At 36.7% G+C, this 24,383-nt stretch overlaps 1 protein-coding gene across 1 annotated transcript in view; it reads left to right on the forward strand.

Moving 5' to 3' along the window:
- The first annotated feature begins 5,620 nt into the window (after window positions 1–5,620).
- LOC103197276 (complement factor H) overlaps window positions 5,621–24,383 on the forward strand; it is a 99,808-nt gene continuing 81,045 nt past the window's right edge. The window contains exons 1-3 of the mRNA XM_007941176.1: window positions 5,621–5,678; window positions 22,022–22,207; window positions 22,530–22,635. Coding sequence (XP_007939367.1) covers window positions 5,621–5,678; window positions 22,022–22,207; window positions 22,530–22,635 — 350 coding nt within the window. The remainder of the gene's footprint in view (window positions 5,679–22,021; window positions 22,208–22,529; window positions 22,636–24,383) is intronic.

Genomic DNA, 24,383 nt, shown 5'->3' on the forward strand with positions numbered 1-24,383 from the left:
CCTTCTGAACAGCTGGTGGGTTTGAACCACCAACCTTCTGGTTAGCAGTCAATTGCCCTGGGCACTGTGCCACTAGAGCTCCTTAATTCTAGAAAGGAGCTGATATAGTAAGCACAGTAAATACAGATGGAGGCCCTTGTGTTTTGTCACTGCCTCACAAACAAAAATTTTAAAAAATCCAGAGTCAACTTCATTTCTAAGCAATTTACTAATTTGCATTTTGCTGGCAATACCTTGACAAAAGTAAATATAATAATCTCCTTTGTATGGCAGTGGGCTGTTAAGTCATCCCAACTCGTTGCAACCGGATAGGCCAGAGAGTGCCCCATAGGCTTTCCTAGGCTGTAATCTTTATGGGAACAGATCTCCTGGTCTTTCTTCTGTGGAGCAACTGGGTGGGCTTGAATCATCATTCTTTCAGATAGCAGTCAATTCCTTAACCATTGTACCACCTGGGCTAATCTATGGAATGGGAAAGGAAATCCTAAGATGTTTTTGGGGCTTCCCTATGCAAGTGAGGATGTTCTAAAATAAATCTTAAAGGTGACCTTTAATATGGGCCATGCTATATATGGTAACACAGGGCAATATTTTGTGTATGATCAAGGAGGAAAAGTAAACAGAGTATCTTGGTTTAACTCTTTTATCAGGAGATAAAGGAGATCATTAAGTAAAGAGACAGTAAAAGAAACAAAATTTTACCTCAAATTAGGAATTGTTAACAGAAAATGAGAAATTTCTTCTTTGAATTCATTAAAGAAAGAATAAATGGATTCTTCACAATTCTCCTGGTTTTTGGAACTTTATTTCATATCATTCACTACTAGTGGTGGTGTTGTTGTTGTTATGTGCCATCCAGTCAAAACCGACTCATAGCGACCCCTCCTTGGGTTTCCGAGGCAGTATCACTACGGAAGTAGGATTGCCCAACCTTCCTTCTGAGGAGTGGCTGGTGGGTTTGAACCGCCAGCCGTCTGGTTAGCAGGCAAGTGTCTTAGCCACTATGCTACCAGAGCTCCCCTACTAGTGGTACTGTCCATTAAAATGGTAGTGGTTGAATAAGGGTACAGATAGAAAATTCCACGACAACTGAAGAAACAAAATCACATCTTGTATGAGAGATTAATGAATCTTCATATGTAAATTCCACTTATAACTCTGATTATTAAGCACAAACTAGGTTCATTTACCTATCAGGTATACCTACCAGTTGCATCACTGATAACTTATGATGTTACTTCTTATCCTTCTGAAGCTGAACAGAAGTGGGTCCCTGTCTGGTGTGTTACAAGACTAGGAAACAGAGCACACTAGATTTTGATAAAAGAGAAAGTTGGCATATTAGTAAAAACTTAGTAGGAGCTAGTGGAAATGCACCCAAATCTGACCCCTTGAGTATGGGTTAGGTTACAGCATTTATGGAGCTTCAGGAAGAGGAAGTTATACATATTCATATAAATTCCAGGAATTTGGGCACGAACTGTCTGGGGACTAGCTGAAGTTTCATTTGCCTTGGTTTAAAAGGGACAGTCAATTTTTAATGCAATGTGCCTGTGTGCTGGATCAGTTATAGCAATTTCCTGTCATCAGCTGATTTGGGCATAGGCAGAAGGAGACATTTTAGTTCTGAGCAACTTCACTCCCTTTCTCTCAATGTGTATTTCTGTGGGTCAGAACTTTGAGCTGGTTACCACTCTGTCCTTGGTATCCCCCTGTAAATAAACTAACAAAGTGGCTAAGCAAGGGGCATGAGGGAGGCTAGAGAGAAACCTATTGTGCCAGTTTCCCTTAGTTTGGCTAGATAAAAAACAGAAGCCTGGAAACCTGCTTCAACTGCCCCCCTGTTTCACTCTTCTTTTACATACATGTCAGGATCAGCTTATGGAAAATTCTGCCTTTATCTCCCTTCCTTTCTGAGTTTAAAGGTTATTGAATTTGCACCACCTTATCACTTAGGCCAAACTGTTGTTATTGCTGTTAGGTGCCATAGAGTCCATTTCCACTCACCATGACCCTATAGGACAGAGTAGAACTGCCCCATAGGGATTCCCTAGCTGTAATGTTTACAGAAGCAGATCTCAAGGCCTGTCTCCTGTAGAGCCATTGGGTGGATTTGAACCATCAACCTTTCAGTTACCAACTGAGTGCTTAACCATTTGTGCCACCAAGATGATGATGAAAATTCTCTATATCTGTGCTATTCAATGTAATAGCTACTAGCCATAGTACTATTGAGTATTTGAAATGTGGGTAGTGAGTGTGAAGAACTCGTTTTAAAAACAAAAGCAAAATAACTTGATTGGGATATTGACATATAACAAATTATGCAGCTATCATTTCCATTTTCAGTTCTCTTAATTTCTTTATGTAGATGCATAGACCATCTGTTACCACTTTTCTTTTGTCTGATTTTTTCCTTTAGCATTTTCTGTAATGTGGATCTGGTGATGATGAATAATTTTGGCTTTTGCATATCTGAAAAATCTTTAAGATTTGTGTATGTGTGTGTGTGTGTGTGTGTGATGGTATATTGTTTTTTATACTTTAAAATTTTGGTGGAGGGGCATTTGTCATGTCCTCCCTAACTTTTCCCCTACAATCTCCTGACCATCCTGGGAAAGCAAGTATTATTATCTCCTGTATGAACTCCACAGCACTTGACAAGAATATTGAGAAATTAGAGCTCAGAGTTGCTGTGTGGTCAGCTCTGACTTTGGCAACCTTATGTACAACAACAAAAAAAAGCTGCTATAAGGGGATTTGAAATGTTGTAAATTTCATAGTATAAGTTTGCATTGATTGTTACATGTACTTTAAATACTCCTCGATTTTTCAAGGAGGATCTAGGTGTTTAGGACCTGATATTTAATTTAGAGGTCTCTTAACAAAAAGATCACAGACTGAGAAAAAAAAAAATTAGATTCAAAAGTAATTATTTACTTAATGTAAGAAATAAATGATAACAAACCAAAAATTTAAAAATTGATAAATACCACAGACATCATAAACACCATAAATAAGACAAAACATACATATTAATTGTCTGATAGAACTCCATGTGATCTTTAATTTTTACATTTTTTTGGTTGAATATTCTTTTGATTGCCTCTTCATATGTCAATAATTTTATATTTTCAATACAGAAAAAATAGAAAAATAAAATTAAAATATAAAATTAAATAAAATGATAAAAAATAAAATAATAAATATAAAATTTAAAAATTAAATTAAAAAATAAAGCAAAAATAAAAGTTATATAAAAGCCTCACTGGAAACAAGGCTAGAGATGAAGTGGGATGTTTCTTATGTTAAGATAAGTAATCCATGAGGAAGCTATCATGAGTCTAAATATTCTTATTATCTTTAAAAAATATGAAGGTTGATAAAAGTAAGCAGAAAAATAGATAGACCCAATGACAGACAACAAATCACTATAGATACAGGAAAAGCATTTGACAAAAATTAACAAATGCCAAGAGTGGTATTAGTGCAAGTTTAGACAGACAATCAAACAGAAGAGAGAGTTAAGAAATAGAATCACACATTTCCAGTTACCTGATTTATGACAAGGGGGAGAGTGTAGCACTACAGTAGGAAAAAGGCAGTATTTTAAGAAAATGATGCTGGCCCAATTGGATATACATATTTCAGAAATGTATCTGGACCCTTTTATCATACCATACACAAAAGTCAATTGCAATTGTGTTAAAGATGTAAATACAAAAGAAAATAATAATGCTTATAGAGGAAAAGCATTGTGTCTTGGGAGTAGGTAAATATTTCTTAAACAGAACCCAAAATACCCTTATCACACAATAAAAATTTGCTATTTTAAAATTAATAAATTCTATTTATATCATAAGTTGTAAAACTGAGAGTGATAAAACAACCCATGTACTGAGTGAAAATATATACCATGACTATGCCCAAGAATGTACTTATATAAAGAACTTCTACTTTTCAAGAAGTAAAAGACAACTCAATAGATAAATATACAAACTTTTAAAACAGACACTTCCCCAAAGAGAATATCTAAATGATAAAAAACTGTATAAAAGTTGCTCAATTTCGTTAGTTGTCAGGAAGGTTGACAATAAAACAAGAAAGAATAATTCTCGCATGCTCACCGCAAAGGCTACAATCAAGAAGATTCTAAACCTCCAGTGTTGTTTAAGGTATGGAGCAATCAGAACTCACATCCACTGCTAGTGAGAACGTCAATTCGTCAAACCACTTTGGAAAACTTATTGATATTTTCTATCTACCTAAATGGGAGCTCTGGTAGCGTAGTGCCTAAGGCACTTGACTGCTAACCAGAAGGCTGGCGGTTCAAACCCACCAGCCACTCCTTGGAAGGAAGATGGGGCAATCTATTTCTGTAGTGATCATGCCTCAGAAACCCAAGGAGAGGTCGCTATGAGTCGGGTCTGACTGGAAAGCGCATAGCAACAACAATCTACCTAAATATAGTCATCTTTATGGGGCATACTTATGTCCCAATATTCCACTCTTACATATGTCATCACCATAAGTGTACATATGTGTTTACCAAGATGATATTCTTAGCAGCACTATTTGTGTTATTTACAAACTGGAATCCACTCAAATGTCCATTAACAGGCACGTGAATAAGAAAAATGTTATGTATTCAAATAATAAGACATTAGACAGCAATAAGAAATAACAATCTACAACCATTATAACATTTATTTAAAATACAAAACTGGTAAATCTATTTCATGCTCTGAGAGATCAGAATAGTGGTCCTCCTTGTGTGCTGGGGGTGGGGAGTGGGTTTAACCAAAGAGAGTACCATCGGTTTTTTGGGAAGTAGTAATGTTCAGTTTTTGTACCTAGGTACTAGTTGCCCTGGTTGCTATTCATTTTCTCTGCACTCAGCAAATCATATGCTTACAATGTGTTAACTTCTTTCTATTTATTATATTTCAATAAACAATTTCCAAAAATGAGTTTGCCTGTTTTTTGAGTTCTCTAACTCATTTATGCTAAGTGAGAGTGAGCCAACTTCTTCACACACACACATTAAAAGTCTTTAGGAGTCTTGCTTTCATGAATCGTGGAAAAAACAGGCCCCAAAAGATCAGCCAGCACTGCATTCTTGGCAAAGCTTACTCAAGTTGTCTGGGTCTTGACTATAAAGCATTGCCTAACATGAAGTTCTGTAAATGATTTTCAAAAGCGTTTTTGGTCTGAGCTTTACACACAACAGCTTTTAATGGTGTTTGAATAACTGGAAGATTTATAATATCACCAGCTACTGCTTTCTGCATTCCAAGATCCTGAACATGTTCAGTTGGAGAATAGGCCTGGATTTATAATAACGAACCGAAAAGCAGGTCATGGTGTTCATATTCAGTAGTAGAGAAATAAGAATCATTCATATTCTGGCACTCCTGGGGCTTGTGGTTGATTTTGTTCTTTCATTTTGCAAAAGTTTCTGAGGGGCGGAGCATCTAGTAATCTCTTTAATTTTTAAGCTGTGTTTCAACTTGTTTTTAGAAGAAGTACTTTTCTGCATTAATCACAATATTCAGCAGAGGAGAACCTAACATAGTGTGAGCAGTGCCGGGTATTAAATGTTCCACTAAAAGGTCCCAAAATGAGATTGCCAGTGAAGATTGTTTGGCTTATGTTATGGGCTGTTTGTGTAGCACAAGGTAAGTCTGAAAGAGACATTTTTCTTTCACTCTATTATGAATGGATTTTCATGGTGATAATAAAAATTTGGTCTAGAATATGTGCTTTATTTATTATACTATAGCTTAATGTGAGTGGCTTTTGAAATTAAGTTTAAGTAATATAACTAGTTCATTTTAAGGCATGTTTGTTTACATAATCAAAAATATATTTCATGTAAAATTTAAGAAAATCTTTGATGAACATTTATTATTTTATATAATTTCATGTATTTTGTTCTTGCTGAGAATATGCACAGTATAACAGATACCACCAATTCAGCAGTTTCTACAGGTACCATTCAGTGGCATTGATTACATTCTTTGAGTTGTGTAACCACGAATGAATATTTTTGAAAATGCTGTTGCTAATTATTATAAAACATAGTTTACTTTTTTGCTTACAATGTTCAACAAAATACTGTATGTAGAACTATTAAAAAGTACAGATAGATAGATAAGCAGACAGGTAGATAGATAGTACCAGAACATAAACTGTTCAAAAAAGCTTATATATCATGTATGACTGGATTTTTTTCCTCAGATGGAGATGTTAACTCTGCCTAAAGATCAATTCATTTGCCATTTACAACTGATACTGCTGCAGTCATTAAAGTCTTGTAAACAAGCATTGCTTGCCCCTTTAGAATGAAAATACTAATGCAAACCTGAAAAGCAATTGGATACAAAATTTGAATTGTTCAGAAGCTTTTTTTAGGGGATTGTGTGTGACATATTCTAGAAAATTATCTTCTGGAGTAATGAGTATGAGTGTGCAAGTTTCTTTTTTCTCATAGGATTAAGGTAATTTCTGGAATCAAAATTTAATTTAAATTGTTACTATTTAGTAATAGATTAAAAATTTTTCTCTTAGAGAACATTTGCTATCATAGTTCAGGGTAAGTAGAATCACTACGGGCAACATTGTTCCAATTTGCAGGACAGAGTTTAAAATAACAGTTTCTTAATAGCACCATATAGTTTCTGCTTTGGGGAATGTATCACCACCAATCTCTCCAAGTTGAACTTTTAGACTTAGTGTCTAAAAATTGTATATGCTTTGAAATTAGACCACATCCCAGAAATTCCAGGATGATTAAAAAAGAATAAATTAAAACTCTGCTTAAACATGTCCAAGTACACAATGACTCTGTTGTTTTAGAGCACAATATATTTTCTAATCCTGGAGGTTTAAAGGGCAAAAAAATGTGATTTCAGACCCTTAAATACATTATATGTCAAAGTTAGAAAAATTCCATTCAAATCAGAAAGATAATTCATCATTTTGAAATATTATATTGTTTCAGGTAAGCTATGGCTTCAAAGTTAAGAGTTCATTCATATGAAAAATGAATTGAAGTTATAAATATTATAAGAATTAAATATAAATTAATAAAAATACTCTTTATAAGGCTATCTGTGAATGTTACTTAGTTTTGTCTAATACAGAAATATTGTGATAGTGCTTCATAATCTCCAACTCTGTTTGAATTGCAATGCAAAGAGCCCACTCCCTGACCACCCTCCCCGCAAAACAAACATTTTCAAAGTTAGTAGGTGTCTACCTGTACAGTTTGATTGAAAATGCTCCAGTGGCTGAATTGTAATCAATATCTTCTCTCTTCTTTTTAAAATACATTACATTTTATTATCATACATTCAAACAATCTGAAACTTCATGGAATAGCAAATACAAATTCACTGCCCTCAAGTCAGTTCCGACTCATAGTGACCCCTCCTTGGGTTTCCGAGGCAGTATCACTATGGAAGTAGATTGTCCAACCTTTCTTCCAAGTAGTGTCTGGTGGGTATGAACTGCCACCCTGCTGGTTAGCAATCAAATGCCTTAGGCACTACGCCACCATACCTCCGAAAAAATACTTTAGGATGACTAAATTGGGTATTATTCACTATGATTTACTTCAAATTACTATAATCTGATAACATTCCTGCAATAATTTCAGTGGAAAGAAAAGTAACAATGGATGATGAGGAAAGTGATTCTGGAAGATAAGGTGTTATCAGGTAAGATCTGAATGAAGTGCACAGTGAGCCCATAAGAAGGGGTCAAGAAAATGCTTACAGAAATGACCCAATAGGGAAAAGCAGGCCAAGGGAAGCCCTGCCTATTTTAAGTTTAGGCATATTCTGGTAAAGCCTATGCAATTCCTTTGCATGTATAGCATTTTGAACTAAAACTACCTTATTTAATTGTTGAATAGTAAAATGAAAAGTAAAATTCTTCTTAGCTGAAGTAAGTTCCCAAAAAAAGTTCAAGGGCAGATCAGTAAAAATTCTTCTTTTGGGGCCTTTCTTTGCTAGGCCCTGTGCCAAAGTCTGGGTTGACTCATTTCTATTTGTTTTATTCTGGACTGTTCTGTAGCCTTTGCCACTTCTCTTTCTTTCCAGCTTGGCTTCCTCCCTGCTCCCCCACACAATCCCCAACTTGCCCGGGCCTTTTATATTCTGCCAAACAGTATCCTGTTTTTAGTTAACAAATGTGTTCTTTACCCATTTCTTAACCTTAAAAGTCATGTAAAGGGCATAAGGTAATTGCGAAAAAAAAAAAAAAAAGCGTTTAGCTTAAAATTATAAGGAGACATAAAGAAAAAAAAAAAATCTCAGAGAAAGCAAAGTAACTGAATGGGATACAAACCCACAAAAATAATAAAATGATTTGACAGAGCACTCTTATTTGTTTTGACATCTTAACTGATAAAGCCAAGTTTCTCATAAACTTTGTTACCAGGTATGCAATAGATAGAAAAATGATTATAGAAATGTTCCTTCAAACAATGCCAAAAGTTTTTTGAGCTAAATTAAAGTGATTTCAGACTTCAAAAACTATAAAATTCACACAGACCAGATATAGACCAGATGTACAATGGGATTATAGACGTTGGAGGTTCTTGAGTTCACACAACAGAACATTAAGTACTTTTGTCTTAATGCCCTGTCTTCTCAAATCATTTACATCTGCTTTTGCCTACTGTGCCGTTTTCACAGGCCAACAATAATCTACAGACTTAATGGAAATGTACCGGATAGTTTTCTTTTCATTCATTCATTTATTCAGTGATCTTTTCATTTTATTTTCAGAATGACTTCTAAGTACCAGAAAAGATAGTTGGTGGATGGGTAGTAGAATTTTCACCTACGGTACAGGAGGTCTGGGTTCAATTCCTCCTCAATCCATCTCACTAACAGCCACCACCCATCTGTCTGTAGAGGTTGCATGTTGCTATGGTGCTGAACAGATATCAGAAGAGGTTCCAGATCAAGACTGACTAGAAAGAAAGACCTGGTAAACTAGTTCTGAAAACCAGTCAGTGAAAATGCTAAGGATCACACTGGTCTGATCCATAATGAATCATGGGGATGTCGCAAGACCAGGGAGCTTTTTGATCAACAACAAGTAGCAGGCACTATGACAACAACTTTCCAAAAGCAGCCCACTTTGTGGGAGAAAGCAACATGAATTAGTATTGCATTGTAATAATATATTATACTTGATCCTTTAAAATATTGTGACCAAGATTTAAAAAAAAAAAAAAAAAAACTATAGAATCACCAAGGGAAGACAAAATCAAACCCAAACCCAAAACCAAACTCGCTGCCATCCAGTGGATTCTGAATCGTAGAAACCCTATAGGACAGAGTAGAGCTGCTCCATAGTTTCCAAGGCTGTGCATCTTTACAGAAGCTGATTGCCATAACTTCGGTCAAACTCCTGACCAAAAGCAGCCAAGGGCTTTAACCACTGTGCAACCAGGGATTCTGCCAAAGGAAGATAAGAAACCCTAACTGGGGTGAGAGGATGGAGGGCCTAGGTTTGGGCATTGTTTACAAGAGGTGGAATAAAGAGAGATAATTGTGTAATAGAATACTCTGTACGAGGTGTCATTTTGGGTTGGTTTTGATGGTTGAATAAGAGTTAGCCAGATGAGGTTGACAAAGAAGATGTTAAAGACTGAGGAAACATCAAGTGTGTAGGCAAGGGAATAAAAGTAGCTCTGTGAAATTGAAAGATTGAAATCACACACTGTATTTCCAATCCCTCATCAATTTATCTCCCATAAGATTTGGTTACAGGTAATATAGTACAGTATAGATCCCCCCTTTTTATTTTAATACTCTTCCCTCAGATTCCACACATGCTAAATCATCCCTGTTACTTACTTTTCAGGGTCTTCATTTTAATGTCACCCTGTGACTAAGTTCCTATCTACAGCAATCAAACCCTTATAAAAACTCCTTCTATACACACTTAAATGTGATATGATTGTGCAGTGGTTAAGGGATTTTCTACTAACCAAAAGGTCGGTGGTTAAACCCACTAGCTCAGCTGCTCTGTGGAAGAAAAAGTAGTCTGATTCCACAAAGATTTACACCTTAGAAACACAATGGGGATCACGATGTGTCAGAATCGACTCCACGGCAGTGAGTTTGGTTTTATATAGATACTTATAGACTATTAGTTTTAGGAGGCTAAAATTGTTGCTGATTGATATTAGGAACCAACTATTGAAATATTACACATTTCAAGTAACTGTATTTCAGTGTAATTTACAAACTGTTCTGAGAGTAATTTGTCTCAACCCTGATTATGACATAATTTTTATTCTGCCCAGTTTCTTATGGCTATTTCCTGTTCTCTCATTCTCTCTCTATGTTCCTGGAATTATCTTCATTTTCATATTGTTAATATTTATTTTTTAAAAAATGCATAGTATTATTTTTTAAGTTTTAAAATATTATTCTATTTCTTCAAATGTTTATTAAGTGCCTCAATGTCTCTTTTCTACTTTTCCTAGAGTTTATTATTATTATTATTATTATTAACTTTTTTTATTGCAACTGATGGTTTTCTTCACAGAGTTGCATCTATAACTTCCCATTTTACTTTAAGTTATTCTTATATTATTTGTAAAATAACATGAATATATCTTATATTAAAAAGCTAATCAGGTCATATCATTTATGTGCATATGTAAGCATACCAGAAGGGAGAAAATGAAAAATATAACAAAATATCTGCTTTTGCTAGTTCCACTGTGTTCATTTGTTTTATTTTTTTCTGAATTGATTTTGTAGTTTTGCTTTCCAATATATTCTAATATCTACTAGAATTAGAACTGCTTTTGTTATTGTGAGTTGCTCTGAATTTGTCCCTATCTCACAGTAATCACACCCACAATTGTGATCCTTAGAATTTTCATTGGCTGATTTTCAAATGTAGATCTCTAGGCTTTTCTTCTTACATGTCTTTAATCTGGAATTTCCACTGAAAACTGTCATAGCAACACACAAGATTCCACAGAGAGATGAATGGAGGTTGCACTTACAATGCATTGTCCAATAATTGAACCCAGGTCTCTCAAGAATTCTACCAAGAATTTTTTTCTTTCCCTCTGTTAAACCTATGTATATCGTGGGTGTACATACCCACCTCTGTTCAGCTTGAGTGTAACTTTGTAGCTGTATGTTCTTATATCCTGCTACTTTATTGAATCCTTCTATTAGTTCTAGTAGTTTTCTTATTGAGTTTCTGGTTTATAGTATCATTGTTGATGTTGTTGTTAGGTGCCATCAAGTCATCTCTGATCTATAGCGACCCCATGCACAGCAGGTAAGGGGAGGGTAGAGAGGTTTTGAACAGTTAAGGGATACAAACTTGTCTTTTGGTTTGTTGTACTGTGGTGGCATGCTGCTGTGAGGCTTGAGGCTGTGCCACTGGTGTTTCAAATGCCAGCGGGGTTGCACATGGTGCTCAGGTTTCAACGTGGCTTGCAGACTGAGACAGACTAGGAACAAGGAAGAGACCATCCACTTCTCAAAGAATTGGTGAGGGTAAACCTTATGAATAGCAGAGAAACACTGTCTGTTATATTACTACAACTTTTGAATAGCCCAGAGACAGTGCAGGAGGACAAGCCACTTAGGTTGGAAAGCTCTCAAAATATGACTGGGAAAGACCTGCATCATCAAAGTAGAACCAACCTTACTGATATGGATAAAGTTGAGCTTTTGAGACCTCCATTTGCTGACATGGCATGACTCAAATTGAGGAGAAACAGCTACAAACATCCATTGATAATTAGAACATGGAATGTACAAAGTATGAATCTAGGAAAATTGGAAGTTGTCAAAAATGAAATGGAACACATAAAGATTGATATATTAGGCATTAGTGAGCTGAAATGAACTGGTTTTGGCCATTTTGAATCAGACAGCCATATATATGATCTACTATGCCGGGAATGACAGTTTGAAGAGGAATGGCATGGCATTCATCATCACTAAGCATGTTTCAAGGAGCTCTGGTACCATAGTGCCTAAGGCACTTGACTGCTAACCAGAAGACTGGAGGTTCAAAGCCACGAGTCACTCCTCGGAAGGAAGATGGGGCAATCTACTTCCATAGTGATACTGCCTCAGAAACCCAAGGAGGGGTCGCTATGAGTTGGGGCTGACTCGACAGCACATAACAACAACAACAAGGAGCATGTTTCAAGATCTGTCCTGAAGGACAGTGGTGTCAGTGACAGGATAATATCTACTTGCCTACAGGAAGACCAGTAAATATGACTATTATTCAAATTTATGCACCAACTACCAAAGCCAAAGATGAGGAAACTGAACATTTTTGCCACCTTCTGCAGTCTGAAATTGACTGACTGTGCAATCAAGATGTGTTAATTATCACTGGTGACTATAATGCAAAAGTTGGAAACAAAGAAGAATCACCAGTAGTTGGAAAATTTGGCCTTGGTGACAGAAATAATGCTGGAGATCGCATGATAGAATTTTGCAAGACCAAAGACTTATTTATTGCAAATACCTTTTTTCAACAACACAAATGGAAGCTATTCATGTGGACTTCATCAGATGGAGTACACAGGAATCAGATTGACTACATCTGTGGCAAGAGACAATGGAGAAGCTCATTATCCTCAGCCAAAACCAGGCCAGGAGCTGATTGTGGAACAGACCATCAACTGCTCATATTCAAGTTCAAGTTGAGGATGAGGACAATTAAAACAGGTCCAAGAGAGCCAAAATATGATCTTGAATATATCCCTCCTGAATTTAGAGACCATATAAAGAATAGATTTGATGCATTAAACACCAATGACCAAAAATCATAGGGATTGTGGGATGACATCAAGAACATCATCCATGAAGAAACCAAGAGGTCACTAAAAAGACAACAAAAGAAGAAAAGATCAAAATGGATGTCAGAAGAGACTCTGAAACTTGCCCTAGAGCAAAGAGTAGCTAAAGCAAATGGAAGAAATGTTAAGATAAAAGAGCTGAACAGAAGCTTTTAAAGAGAAGCTGGAACAGACAAATCCAATTACTATCATGAAATGTGTAAAGACCTGGAGTTAGAAAACCAAAAGGGAAGAACACACTTGGCATTTCTCAAACTGAAAGAACTGAGGAAAAAATTTAAGCCTCACATTGCAATATTGAAAGATTCTATGGGGCAAATAGTGAATGATGCAGGAAACAACAAAAGAGGATGGAAGGAATACACAGAGTCACTGTACCAAAATTAACTGGTAGGTCTTCATCCATTTCAGGAGGTGACATATGATCAAGAACCAATGGTGCTGAAGTAATTGGCGAAGAACAAGGTAACATTGCTACCATTTTTGAAGTATCGTCAGTAAGATTTTACTTGCATGAGATATTAATGATATTGTTCTATAATTTCCACATTCTGTGGGATCACCTTTTTTTTTTGGAATGGGTACAAATACGGATCTCTTCCAGTCAGTTGGCCAGGTAGCTGTCTTCCAGATCTCTTGGCATAACAAAGTGTGTGCCTTCAGTGAGGCATCCGTTTGTTGAAACAGCTCAATGGGTATTCCATCAATTCCTGGAGCCTTGTTAGTCTTGTTCTTGGTAGTTGCCATGTAGCCAGACCCCAACTTATGGAGACCCTATGTTTCACAAAGTGGAACTTCTTCTTGGGGTTTTCTTGGCTGTAACCTTTATGATAACAGTTTGCCAGACCTTCCTTCCATTGAGTTGTTGGGTGAGATCAAATCACCCTCCTTTGGGTTAGTATCTGATACCAAACCACTTGTTCCACCCAGGCTCCTGAAAATTGTGTAGGGTGATCATGTCTTTATCTTACAATGTCAAGTGATGTCATCCGAAGTTGATGGAAACAGCACTGGAGATTTAAGTATTATTCAAAGTAAAAAAGATAATCATGGAGAAGCCTTTATCTATAGTAAATATATATGTTGTTGTTTTTAGTAAATATGATGTACATAGAATAAATATTGTGAGAAGTTTATTGGAAGATTAGGTGAAGATATATCCTTATCTTTCATATCTGGTTGTCAAAAGCAGTTAATTAAAGTGGAAACATCAAGAATTAGATGTATGAAGGTGTTTTCTGGAACTATAACAATAACCAGAATAAAAAGTGTTTCTGGGGAGTGTGTGGGCTGAACTTTTTGTGATTGTATTACTTTTATAAAAAGAATTTACATCAAATAAATTGAAAGATAAGAAAAATTGTATTACTTCATTCTTAAATTAGCCTAATTAGGTTGTAGAACAAGATTTCCATGTACTGTGTTGTGCCAATTGAGCGTGGTGTCCCCCCAGACTATGGTCCTGAGTCCCAAATTGGCAGGGCCTGGTGATTCTCTCTCTCAAGGTGAATGGTTGCCTTTGAGAGCTTACACCAGCTCTGTCTTTTGTTGCTTGTGTACTGTGTGGCCAATTTTGTAGCACAAATGCATATGTAAGATTATCTTCTACCACTCTGGTAAGTAGAAACTGGGGTCTTAAAAGCTCTCGAGTGACCATCTAAGATGTGACAATTTGTGTCCTCTCATCTGAAGCAAAGAAGAGTGAAGAAAATCAAAGGCATCTGGAAACAATTAGTCAAAAGATATGATCAACCTCGAGACCAGAAGAACTAGATGGTGCCCAGCTACCAATGCCAACCGCTTAGCAAGGGACCAAACTGGATAGAGTTGGAGGAAAAATGTGGAACAAAATTCAAAACCACAAAAATGACCAGAATTAATGGTTGGATAGAGTCTGGTAGAATCCCCAGAATATGGCCACAGATTACACTTTGGGCCTAGAATTGGACTCACTCCATGGAATGGCTCTCAGTCCAACAGTATAAAGACCTACATGCAGAACGCCTACCACAAGATGATGCACTCACCTATTCTAGGAAGATACACCCCGTAGAGCAATCAGCCATGGGGCACCAGAGGAACAGCATTCGCACAGAGGGAAAGCTGGACAGACAGGAATGCATAGTTAAGAAGGTCACAGGGACTGGAGGGGAGGGGAGTTTGTTATGGTCAGGGATGTTAAGCAGGGCATGAAATCTAATGTATACAAACTGTTGAATGTAAAACAAATTTTGCTCTGTAAATTTGCACCCAAAGTACAATAAAATTAAATAAATAAATTAGCCTAATTTAAAAGCAAAAACAAAAACAAAAAAACCTCACTGCCATCTATTCGATTCCAATTCATAGTGACCCACATTGGGTTTCCAAGGCTGTACATCTTTATGGAAACAGACTGCTTCATTTTCCTTCTACAGAGCAGCTGATGAGTTTGAACCACTGACCTTTGTTTTTTTTAGGTCAGTAGCCAAATGCCATAGCCACTGCACCACCAGAGCTCCTTAAATTAGCCTAAAGAAGGGAAATAATTAAGTTTGTCAAAGTCTTAATATTTATGTAAAATATTTTTGCTCACAATGTTGGCATCTGCCTTTGAAACTCAACTAATTTATTTCTCCAGAAACCTTAACATCATGAAGTGGATCTAAATTACTAAAGTGAAAAACACACATTATCAGCCTGCAATTAAACCAAAAATTTCCATGTAAAAGCATAGAGAAGAAATTTAAAAAAACCAAAAACACGCTTTTTTGTTTTTGTTTTTGAGGGGGAGCAGATTTGCATGGTTTTATGATAGAACACTACCACCATCTAGTGGTATAAAAATATGTTTACATAAATGATAAAAAGCAAAAAGCAAAACTAAAGCAGAACCACTTACTAAATGTTGTTTAACATAAATGTACTAAAAAATGTGCAAACACTTGAAAAGAAAATTAGTGCATGTGACATCACACATGAATACTATTTATTGCATAAAATATAATTTCATATGGAGCTTTCTTTCCAGTGAAATTTTATAAAACATTTTTATAATAGACACATTCCGTAATGAGATTTGACTCAGTTTTTTGTTCCCCTCTTCCTGCCATTTCCAAAGAATTGCTAGAATACAATGTTAAATCATTGTAATGAAACCAAGTATGGAAAGGAAATTCACAGAGAAAATGATGTAGATGCAACAATTCTTTAGTATTTGACAAACTTTGGTGACTTTTCACTTAAAGTGATTATTAATTTTTTTATTCATCTCATTTTATGTCATTGACATACTATTCTATGGTATGTCTATATTATACATTCTTTATTTGTTGATGGACATTAAGTGCTTCTATTTTTGAGTATTAATAAACTGTACTGCTACAAGCATTTCTGTACATAAAATCCACTTTACATGAATTTCCCTAGGACATATTTCTAGGAATTAAACTGCTTTGCAACAGACAATGCCTATTTTCAACTTTACTGTGAGTTGCTAAACTCTTCCAATATGGTGGTTTCAATTGTCCCTCCAACGTGATTCTCTGCATTCTCTCTAACCAAGAAACAAACACACAGCTGTCGAGTCGGACCGACTCATAGCAACCCCTCCTTGGGTTTCTGAGACTGTAGCACTACAGAAGTAGATCGCCCAACCTTCCTCCTGAAGTAAGATATTTTAGACACTTAACTTTTGCCAATGTCATGTTTTTTTTTTTTCTTTATTATGGTTTTCATTTTAATGTTCATTTTTAGGAATTTTTTATATGCTTATTTATTGTGTGGATTTTCTCTTTGGTATAGTATCTGCTCCAGTCCTTTGCCCATTTTCCCTGTTTTTTTTTTTTTTTGGTTGTTTGTTTGTTTTCTTTTGTTTGGTTTTCTATTGGCCTTGTCAGATATTCTTTACAGGTACCTGGGAAGCCAGCAGTCAAATGCCTTAGGCACTATGCCACCAGAGCTCCTATCTACAAACTTAGTTTAGATATTTATTTCTATAAATATTTTTGTTATAGTACTCTTGAGGTTTTTAAAATCTTCTTGAGTGAGTTTCAGTAAGTCATATTTTTCTCTAAGAATTTGTCTATTCCATTGGTATTTTCAAATACATTGTAGAATGTTCAGTTAAAATATTTTTGTTTTTGTTTTTGATCTTTTAACTTATCAAAACTGACTAATCAAGAAGATTTCTAGTGATATCTTTTTTTTTTTCTTAAGTTATCTTGTTGTTATATTGTTGTTATGTGCCATCGAGTTGGACCCTACTCACAGTGACCCCTTCTTGGGTTTCCGAGGCAGTATCACTATGGAAGTTGATTGCCCAACCTTCCTTCTGAGGAGTGGCTGGTGGGTTTGAACTGCCAGCCTTCTGGTTAGCAGTCAAGTGCCTTAGGCACTACGCTACCTCAAGGAGGCTAGAAATCTGAATTCATGGTGCCAGCTCTTAGAAAAGGCTTTCTCTCTGTGTGTCTTTGGGGGAAGATCCTTATCTCTTTGAGCTTCTCCTCCTAAGTAATCATGTGTCTTGGCATCTCTCTTCCTCCATCCCATCTCTGCTTGCCTAATCTGCTCTTTTTACCTCTTGTAAGAGATTAATTGAAGACACACTCGACAATAATCCTGCCTAATTAATGTAACAGGAAAGTCCTTCCTAAATGGTATTATAACCACAGCTTTAAACTAAAGGAAAAGAAAAAAGAAAAAAAAAAACCCAAGCTCACTGCTATGATTTCGACTCTGATTCATAGCAACCCCCATTAAATTTCCAAGGCTGTAAATCTTTACGGAAACAGACTGCCTCATCTTTCTTCCACAGTGCAGGTGGTAGATTGGAAGCACTAACCTTAACCACTACACTACCAGAATTAGGTGATAGAGTGTTGTTAGGTGCCTTCCAGTCAGCTCTGACTCATAGCAACCTTATGTACAACAGAACAAAACTCTGCTCAGTCTTGCACCATCCTCACAATCCTTGCCATACTTAAACCTATTTTTGCAGCCACTGTGTCGATACATCTTGTTGAGGGTCTTCTCCTTTTTCACTGACCCTCCACATTGCCCAGAATGATATCCTTCTCCAGGGAATGGTCCCTTCTGACAACATGACCAAAATAGGTGAGACGAAGCCCAGCCATTCTTGCTTCCAAGGAACATTCTGGCTGCACTTCTTCCAGGACAGATTTGCTTGTTCTTCTGGTAGTCCAGAATATTTTCAGTATTCTTTGTCAAAACTACAATTCAAAGACATCAAATCTTCAGTACTCATTGTCTAGCTTTCACATGCATATGAGGCTATTGAAAAATACTATGGATTCAATTAAGCACACATGTCAGTCTTCCAAGTGACATGTTTGCTCTTCAACACTTTAAAGAGGTCTTTGGAGCAGATTTGTAATACAATGTCTAATTTCTTTCTTTCTTCTTTTATTTTGCGTAGGGTGCAAATTTACAAGCAGATTTGTTTTACATTCACAGTTCAAGCACATTTGATTTCACAGCTCTGATTACTATCTGCAACCATAAAAAGTCCTGCTCCCATCACCTCCCTGTGACTAGCCTCCCTCCCTGTGCTCTTCTTATCTATGCATTCCTGTCTGTCCAGCTTTCCATCTATGTGAATGATGTCCCTCTGATGTCCCATGGCTGGTTGATATAAGGAATGTGTCTTCCTAGAGTAGGTGAGTACATCTCTCTGAAGTATGTATTCTCCATGTAGATCTTTCTACTGTTGGCCTGAGAGCCAATCCATGGAAGTGATTATTTCTAGGCCAGAGGCAACCTGGGGCCAGAATCTTGAGGGTTCCATCAGTCTCTGTCTGACCAGTGATTTTGCTCATTTTTGTGTTTTTGAATTTTGTCACACATTTTCTCTTCCACTCTAGGCAGGATCTGTAATTGTAATCCCTTTCTGAGTGTTTGGCATTGGGAGCCGGGCACCATCTAGTTCTTCTTGTCTCCAGGTCATGAAAGTTGAAGTCATTGTGGGCCATCTTATCTTTGGACTAATTGTTTCCAGATGACTTTGATTATCTTCACTCTTCTTTGCTTCAGACGACAGGAGACCAACAGTTGCATGTTAGATGGCTGGTCAAAAGCTTTTAAGACCCCAGTCACTGTTCACCAAATAGGATGGAGAACAAGAGTTTTATATACTCAAAAGCAAACCAAACTTCCTGACATTGAATGTATTCAACTCATAGCAACCACTCCTTGGGTTTCTGAGGCGGTGTCTGTATGGAATTAGATTGCCCAACTTTCCTTCTGAGGAGTGGCTGGTGGGTTTGAACCACCAGCCTTCTGGTTAGCAGTCAAATGTCTAAGGCACTACACCACCAAAGCTCCATACTAGTGGTGCATATTGAGCATGATGTCCCCTGAGACTATGGTCCCAAGCCCACAAGCCCAGTGATTCTCTCTCTTCAGATATTTAGTTATCTCTGAGAAGCTACTCCAACCCTGTCTTCTGTTGCTTCTGTAATCTATGTGGATGATATTGTAGCACAAGTGCCTATGTAAGATTGTCTTCAGCCAACTCTATCCTTGGTCTAGGGTGCATTCCTGTTCATCTGCCCTCACCTGATCGTCTCACCTGTCTGTGCATTTACCTGTAGCCTGGTGTTTGGGGGCAGTGGTAATGCAGTTTTGTGCATGTGATAGTATTTGCCTCTGCTGTCTATATCTTTTGTGCACATTTCTGTGTCTTTCTTTTCTCCAATGTCACCATGCTGGTCGCATGCTTTTTCCACACAGCCCCTCCCTTCATCCAAATAACATGTGACCGCCAACTAATCTAAAAATTTCCCTTCCCTTCCCTCCTTCCATCCCCAGTAACCAACAAAGTGAAATTCCTTTCCTGAGTAAACCTTTCCTTGACTTTACAATAATGGACTGATATTTATCCTTCTATTATTAACTTATTTTACTCAGCACAATATCCTCCAAATTCATACACATTGTGAGATGATTCATGTATTCTTTATTATTCTTTAATGTTGCATAGTATTCCATATTTTATGGAATACTATGCAATTTTAAAGTACATTATGGTACATATTTTAATGTACCATAGTATGGTTATCCCTTCATCTGTTGATGGGTATTTAAGTTCTTTCCATCAGTTTGCTGTAGTGAATTGTGCTGCAATGAACATGGATGTGTATATGTCTATTTGTATCCTGTCTTTCACCTCTTTAGGGTATATTCTTAGTAATGGAATTGCTAAATCAAATGGTGTTTCTATTTTCAATTTTTTAAGGAAATGTCGCACAATTTTCCACAATCGTAGTATCATTTTGCAGTCCCACCAGCAGTGGATGAGAGTTCCAATCTCTACACAACCTCACCAGCATTTACTATTTTCTGTCTTGTTCAATTTTGCTATTATTACTGGGGTGGGATGATATATCATTGTTGTTTTGATTTGCAGCTCTCTAATGGGAGCCCTGGTAGCATAGTGCCTAAGCACTTGACTGCTAACCAGAAGGCTGGCGGTTCAAACCCACCAGCCACTCCTCGGAAGGAAGATGGGGCAATCTACTTCCGTAGTGATACTGCCTTGGAAACCCAAGGAGGGGTCGCTATGAGTTGGGTCCAACTTGACAGCACATAACAACAACAACAACAACAACGGCTAATGAGGAGCTCTGGTGGCATAGTACCTAAGGCACTTGACTGCTAACCAGAAGGCTGGCGGTTCAAACCCACCAGTCACTCCTCAGAAGAAGGTTGGGCAATCTACTTCCGTAGTGATACTGCCTCGGAAACGCAAGGAGAGGTCACTACAAGTCCTATCCGACTTGATGGCAATGAGTTTTAATGGCTAATGATTGTGAGCTTTTCTTCACGTGTTTGTTGGTTGTCTGGGTATCTTCCTTAGTGAAGTGTGTGCTCATGTCCTTTGCCCATTTTCTTAATTGGATTGCTTGTCCTTTTGGTGTTGAGGGGTTGAATTTTTCTATAAATTTTGTAGATAACTCCTTTATCAGATATGTCATAGCCAAATATTTTTTCCCAGTCTGTAGGTTCTCTTTTTATCCTTCTGGAGAAGTCTTTTGATGCACATAAGAATTGAATTTTTAGAAGGTCCCAGTCATACAGTTCCTGTTCCTCTGCTTGTGCATTCTGGGTTATGCTTGATAGTCTATTTATGCAGTAAATTTGGGTCCCTAGATTTGCCTCTATTTTACTTTTGATGAATTTTATAGTTTTGGGTTTTATATTTAGGTCTTGGGTCCAACTTGAGTTCATTTTTGTATATAGGGTGAGGTATGGGGTCTTGTTTCGTTTTTCTGCAAGTGCATGTCCAATTTTGCCAGCATCGTTTGTTAAAGAGGCTATCTCTCCCCTGTTTAATGTGTTTTGGCCCTTTGTCACAGATCGGCTGTCCATAAATGGATGGGTCTATTTCTGGGTTTTAGATTCTGTTCCACTGGTCTATTTGTCTGACATTGCCCCTTTTTAAAATTTGATCATAGCTATTTGTGCCTTTTCTCTCTCTCTCTCTCTTTTTTTCTTGTTATGCAGTTTTATCACTTTTATTTATCTTGTCAAAAAAGTAGCTTCTGACTTACTTGATACTCACACACACACAGTCTCTCTTTCTCAGTGCTTCGTTCTCTTGTACACAGGGTCATTGAGTCAGAGCTGAACAAACGACACCTAAAAGCAATATATATTTATATATATGATTTCATTTATTTCTGTTCTTGTCATTATTTTCCATTTACTCATTTCTTCAATCAATATTTTTCTTTCATTGTAAATATGCTATTCACATTATACATTTTATCCCTTTTGCCATAATTAACTCATTTAAGCAACATTCCCCATATTCACATGCATAGAACTTCTGTCAAGGTTACCAACCTCTAACGCATAGCACTCATCTCCATGAAGCTTATTTAAAAACCAATTTCCCTACTGGAGTATAAACATTCTGAAAGCAAAGATTTTCTGTTTCACTCATTTTTTTCCCTCAAAACTTAAAACATTGTTTAATACATATTTCCTGAATGAGTGAATACATAGTAGAATGCATTTCAGTAACTATATAGTGACACACATTTTTGTATGTACCTGTAATTGCATATTTTAAAGGCAAAATTGCCTTATGTATACTATACATTTAAGTCATTAATTTAAAAACTAATTTTTTGTTTTTATTGTTCATAGATTGTAAAGAACCTCCTCCAAGAAAAGATTCAGAAATTCTGACAGGTTCCTGGCTTGATGAAACATATCCAGAAAATACTCAGGCTTTATATAAATGCCGCCCTGGATTTAGAACTCTAGGAAGTATTATAATGATATGCAAGCATGGAAAATGGGTGGCTCTTCATCCATCCAGGATATGTCGGAGTAAGTACTTTATACATTTGTGAAGTTTATGAAAATATTGAAAGTTTGATATTATACCAACACTGGTTGAATTTTATCAGTATTGTCATTTAAACACAAAACAATACAGTATCATTATTTTAAAAAATATGGTTATGATCTTACAATATTCAAAAAGCAAAGCATAGATAAGTTAAATTACAAAGTGGTAATTTTGCTATTTCCTTTTACTTTTCCATAACTACTGCTTTCCTCTAATATAATATCATTGTCTCCAAACTCCTACATGAAATGTATTTCCCTTTATTATACACTAATTTTATATCATTTATTTTCATTATAGGAAAACCCTGTGGACATCCTGGAGATACTCCCTTTGGTTCTTTTCAGCTCACAGTAGGAACAGAGTTTGAGTATGGAGCAAAGGTGGTTTATACATGTTCTGAGGGGTATGTAGTCAATTAAAAAATAAGTTTATCTTTGAGATAGTAAATAAGGAACTTATTAGTTTATATTTTTAAAGATTGCTTTCTTTTTCTATGAGCATTTTTATAAGTAACCACAAGTCACCTGAAAAATTAAGCTATAATGGGACAAATTATATTTGTACCATATAACATTGGAAACTTAAAGTGAGTTTTAATTACTCTGGTATAGTGAAGCTACAGGAAAATAGGGAGATAATGTGTACATAAGTAGATGTTCACCTCAACAAATCTTCACCATTTTCTACTATGTTCGGAGTACAGGAGAACTCAATGTGTTGGGGACAATAGGAATTATAGCAAAATTATACTATGTGGTATCCATTTGAGAAACTCTTACAAACTTCGGAGGGAGTGATTAAATAACAATTACTACTATTACCTGGAGCTTTGGTGTTGTAGTAGATAAGGCATTTGGCTTCTAAACAAAAGGTTACTGGTTCAAATCCACGAGCCACTCCACGGAAGAAAGATGAAGCAGTCTATTTCTACAAAGATTTACATCCTTGGAAGCCCAATGGGGGTCACTATGAGTAGGACTCAACTCAATGGCAGTGATTTTTTTTCTTTTTTCTTTTGGTTTTACTATTACCTAGCCCAATGATTACAACGATAGCACAGGATCAGGGAACATTTGTGATATATAAGGTCATCATGAGACAGATCTGACTGAAGGGCAACTAACAACATCTATTACCTAAAGTTCGATGGTGTGCAAATTATTCTTATGTGGAGCAAAAATGCTACTGTCTTTAGAATCATTGATTTCATGCCCTCTGACCATCCACTGGATTTTTCTGTTTTCTCTTTCAGAAGAGCAAATACAAAGAAATACCTTAATGATGAATGATTTTGTTTACTCTATGTGACAGATGCTTAGAGTAAATGCTTGACTATAAGCTTTAAACCTATTGAAATGACCATTTAACCTATTGAAATGTTTTCAGTACATTGAAATATTAGGAAAATATCAATAATAATAAAGGAAAGAAGCATTTTCTGAGAGAGAATGTTTGTTTTGCTTATGCAATGGGCAGAACAATCCTTACATGCAGATAAAGGAAACTTTTGTCTATGTAAATTTTTTTTTTTCTCTGGAATCAGCTATTTTGGGGCTGTGATATGAATCTAGGCTTTCTGCCTCAGGCTCTCATTTAACACTGGATCAATCCCAGCTCTGCCACCAACTTGCTATGTGACCTTGGCACAATTCCTTTTCCTTTCATTGAACCAGACTTTCTCAGTATAAAACAATGAGGGAGCTGGATTCCACTTTCCTTCCATGTCCTCTTAGGGTGTGGCAGGACACCAAGCATTTCCTGCCAATTCTGTCTTTCTTCCCATGCAGGGAAGGATCAAGTGGCCAGGGGAGTTCCTGTCGCAACTATGATCATTGAATCTGTGAGGAGAGATGGAGGCAGACATTGTGTGGGCTCTGGGAAATTCAGTCTTGGGACCCACACTCCTAGCTGAAATTTGTCTCCAACTTCCTGTAGGCAAGAACAAGAAGACCTTTGGAGTCACCCTCAGCTTTGGCTTAAAATTGCTGTATGTTGTTGTTGTTGTTGTTTGCCGTCGAGTCAAACCTGACTCATAGCGACCCCTCCTTGGATTTCCGAGGCAGTATCACTCCGGAAGTAGGATTGCCCAACCTTCCTTCCGAGGAGTGGCTGGTGGGTTTGAACCGCCAGCCGTCTGGTTAGCAGGCAAGT

The sequence above is a fragment of the Orycteropus afer genome, unplaced genomic scaffold (genome assembly GCF_000298275.1).
Source record: "Orycteropus afer afer isolate SDZICR_OR568_19922 unplaced genomic scaffold, OryAfe1.0 scaffold00075, whole genome shotgun sequence".
NCBI classification, from domain to species: domain Eukaryota; kingdom Metazoa; phylum Chordata; class Mammalia; order Tubulidentata; family Orycteropodidae; genus Orycteropus; species Orycteropus afer.